Source organism: Sorex fumeus, unplaced genomic scaffold (genome assembly GCF_029834395.1).
Source record: "Sorex fumeus unplaced genomic scaffold, SorFum_2.1 ptg000014l, whole genome shotgun sequence".
NCBI lineage: Eukaryota > Metazoa > Chordata > Mammalia > Eulipotyphla > Soricidae > Sorex > Sorex fumeus.
The window spans coordinates 26,157,540-26,161,575 of NW_026606071.1; the positions used below are offsets into that span (position 1 = coordinate 26,157,540).

The 4,036-nt window shown below is 44.7% G+C and overlaps 1 protein-coding gene across 2 annotated transcripts; it reads right to left on the minus strand.

The window, feature by feature from the left end:
- Positions 1-212: 212 nt before the first annotated feature.
- Positions 213-2,781, minus strand: LOC130021104 (gamma-crystallin C). Of its 2 annotated transcripts, none has more exons than XM_056111892.1 (3): positions 2,773-2,781; positions 2,454-2,696; positions 213-485 (listed from the first exon to the last, which is right to left on the minus strand). In XM_056111892.1, the coding sequence occupies exons 1-3, from the start codon at positions 2,779-2,781 to the stop codon at positions 213-215; spliced, it is 525 nt and encodes a 174-aa protein (XP_055967867.1). The 2 variants fall into 2 exon arrangements, with proteins under 2 accessions (XP_055967867.1, XP_055967866.1); XM_056111891.1 differs by having other exon boundaries at positions 213-488.
- Between the last annotated feature and the right edge of the window lie 1,255 nt (positions 2,782-4,036).

Below are 4,036 nucleotides of genomic sequence, written 5' to 3' on the forward strand. Positions count from 1 at the left end.
AACTTCCTTTCACCTTCCCTACATCTGAGTCTTGTTCAAGACTCCAGCTTCAGGACTGGAAATTCTTTTGGTCTAGAGTCTTCTCCCATGCATTGGCAGGGCGAATTAACCGTCACAAGATGAAAGAAAAAGCAGAGGCCAGCAATTGCCAGCAACACAGACTAAGCACTTTATTAGGCTCCAAATCGAGACTTCGGTATTGTGAACCTCTGTTAGTACAAATCCACCACTCTCCGCAAAGAGCCCGCCTTCGCATCCATGGCCCCCCAGTCGTGGTACTTCCGGTACTCTTGGGGACTCAGCAGATACTGCCGACCCTGGTAATTGGGCATCTCATAGAGAACCCAGTAGCCTTCAAGCACATGGAAGGAATGGACCTCACTGAGGTGGAAGCGGTCCTGGAGGGAAGAGCAGTCCTCGCTCAGCTCCATCATCATGCCCTTGTGGTCCTCTCTCTCATACAGCCTCAGGCGGTGGCTGCTTGTCTGCTGGGCAGGCAGGGAAGGAAACAATAATGAAACAACAGATGAACTTGGTGACTCAGGTCATGGGATTGTGAAGGCTGTGTACGATGTGTCTCCTACTAACTTTCCACAAATAGTCCTTTTTTGTTTTGTTTTGATTTTTAATTTTTATTAGTGAAACACCATGAGGTACAGTTGTAGACTTACAAATTTTTGTGCTTGCTTTTCATTTCTTTCTTCTCTAAGAATGAGCTTATATACATACATATGTGTGTATATTTATATATATGTATATATGTGTGTGTGTTTAAGTTTTAAAGTACACCCAGCAGTGCTCAGTGATCACTCCTGGTGAAGTTTGGGGAACCATTTGCAGTGCTGGCAATCTGGGGATTGAACCTGGGTCAGCCGTGTGCAAGGTGAATGCCCTTCTTGCTGTAATATCTCTCCAACCTCAAGAATAGTTTATTATTATTTTTTTAATGTAAGAGTACTGCTATTTATTCAACCATTGATTAAACTGAAGTGGGCATGAACTCCACTGGGTGATTATTTTTAATAAAATATGACATCATTTTATTTTAGAAAAACTGGGAAATCTTATTATTGTTATTATTATTATTATTATTATGACATCTTATTATCTCATTCCTACTTTGGACAAACTGGCAGGCTACCGAATGTAGCCTGCCCACACGGCAGAGTCTGGCAAACTCCCCGTGGCGTACCCAATATGCCAAATACCGGTAACAATGATGGGTCTCATTCTCCTAAAGAGCCTTGAATATAATCTCAGGGCTAGGATGAAGGAGACGTTACTGGGGCCTGCTCGAGGCAATCGATGAATAACAGGATGATTTGTGATTTGTGATTTGTGGGAAATCCCAAAAAAGAGGCAAATGAAATTTAAAATTCTTGAAATGTCTAAGATTCCCAGTCCTTTATTTTTATAGATAAGAAATAATAGTAAAATATTAAAGAAATAAGCAATTAATTGGGGTTCCAAGTAGCCATTTATTTGGGATGGTCTATTGTTGGTTTGGGGGCCAAACCTAGCTGTGCTCACTCAGGACTTACTTCTGGCTCTGTGCTTAAGGTTCACTCAGGTATCAAATAGGAATTCAGTCACGTACAACTAGAACTTCCATACTATCTTTTAAGAATACAACCTTCAGTGGAAAGTTGATTTAAATACTGATTATTTTGGGGGGGGGTGTGGTGAAAGATAGAGATAGTACAGCAGGTCAAGTGCTTGCCTTGCACACACCAACCCAGGTTTCAACCCTAGAACCATATCTGGTCTGGTTCCCCCAAGCCTCACCATGAATGAGCTCAGGAGTAAGTCCTGGGCATCAATGAATATAGCCCCAAACACAAAAGGAAAATGCTAGAGGCAGGGGAATGATCTGTAACTAATACTTAAGCTGATATTCCATTTTCAGAAAAGATTGTTTTTCCCAAGATTGGACACTATCTTTGAATAATCTATCTCAGCAGAATTAAAAAAAAAATTTTTACTCGTGAACTCCAATCTAACTTACTCGTGACCAATGCCTTTCAAGTAAAAATCACAGTGTTATAAACAGTGCCCAACCAGCTTCTCTCTCACATGCCTTGTTTTATATCCCATTATAATACCAAGAGTATTTGATATGCCAGACACAGTAACAACAAAGTCTCCAATGGAGACGTTAGTGGGCCCGCTCGAGCAAATCGACGATCAACGGGAGGGCCTTTACCTTACCTTTACCTTATAATATTGCATTTGTGACACTCTCCGATTGACACTGTAAGTTAAAATGGAAACTAAAATGGGCCCTGGCTCTAAGTGAGTTCTTCTGTTCTCTGCAGTTTTTGCACACATACCCATGCGGGCTCAGGTGATATCTCTAAATCTTTCTCCTTAATCCTCAGAGCTCCCAAATCCTCAAGCCATCTCAGCAATGCAGAGTGAGACATGCAGGCGGTCCAAAATCAAGCCACACTTACATGGGGGACCAGGCGGCAGGAGCGGATGGAGTCGCTGAGGCCCATCCACTGCTGGAAGTCGGGGTAGTCTCCGCGCCGCAGGAAGTACTGGTGGCCCTGGTAGTTGGGACGCTCGTAGATCATCCAGCAGCCGCTGTCCACGCGGATGGAGTTGCAGCGACTGAAGTAGGACTGCAGGTTGGGGTGGTCGCTGCTGCACTCGTATCTGCGCCCTTGGAAGGAACGGTCCTCGTAGAAGGTGATCTGCAAAGGAGGGATGAACGTTCAATTATTTAATTCTGAATTAAATCATTTGCTGCCAGTGGCTCGTGCTGCTCACCTTCCCCATGGCTGGTTGACAACGATGAGGCCAGTTCACTACGCAGGGTGCCCGGACACAGAGGGTCTATATAGGAGGAGGGCTGCTGCGTTGGCAAGAACAGCACAAAAGGGGCCCAGCGGGCGAGTAAGGGGATTTTGTGGCTCCTTTTTACATGCTGCAGTCAGTGGAAATGCCTGTGGAGGCTGCCCTCATTCTCTGGTAGATTCGAATGCTGTCCTGGAGAACGAGTCCTAGAATTGCTTTTATTGGGGTTCTTGGTGTTTTCTGAATTTCTCAGCACAACAGACTGAACTTTCGACCTCAAAATCATGTTTCCATGCATGTGATGACTCCATTATGCTTCCTGTATTTTCTGGGGAAAGCCTATGTGCTTACAAAGAAACCCAGAATTACTGTTAATGAAACAGAAAGTTTGCCCCAAATGCTGACTATTTGGGGGCTGGAGAGATGCCTAAGGAGCATGCCTTGCACTTGGTTGAGCCACATTTGATCCCCAACACCCCATAATGTCACCTGAGCTCTTCCAGAAATGATCCCTGAGTGCCGAGCCAGGAGAAACCCTTGAGCACAGCTGAATGTGGTCCAAAATCAAAACAAACCAACCAATAATGACTATTTTTGTTGAAATCTCTCTTTCCATGGTCTGGCTTCTGATCTTGGCTAGTTTTGATTGTGCTCACTGTGTTTTAAGTTGTAGTTACTAACTTCTCAGTTATATACGTTCATCAATGAAAGACAATCACTGGAGGGAAGTGTCAGATCACTGGGCCTAGACAATGAATTTAGCTTGCTATAAATTCCTCCCTCTTTTATAGGCTTGAGAAGATATTAAAATTTTATGCAAGAGGAGCCAGAGTGATAGTACAGTGGGTAAGGTGTTTGCCTGGCATGCAGTCCACCCATGTTTGACCCTGGGGCATCCCAAATGAACCCCTGAGCACCACCAGCAGTAATTCCTGAGTGTAGAGCCAGAAGTAACCCCCTGATCATTTCCAGGTGTGGCCCCAAAACAAACAAACAAAATTTTTAAAAATTTCATGCAAGACGGGCTGGAGCGATAGCACAGCGGGTAGGGCGTTCGCCTTACAAGCGGCCAACATGGCCGACCCGAGTTCGATTCCTCCGCCCCTCTCGGAGAGCCCGGCAAGCTACCGAGATATTGGATATGCCAGACACAGTAACAACAAAGTCTCCAATGGAGACGTTACTGGGCCCGCTCGAGCAAATCGACAATCAACGGGAGGGCCTTTACCTTTACCTT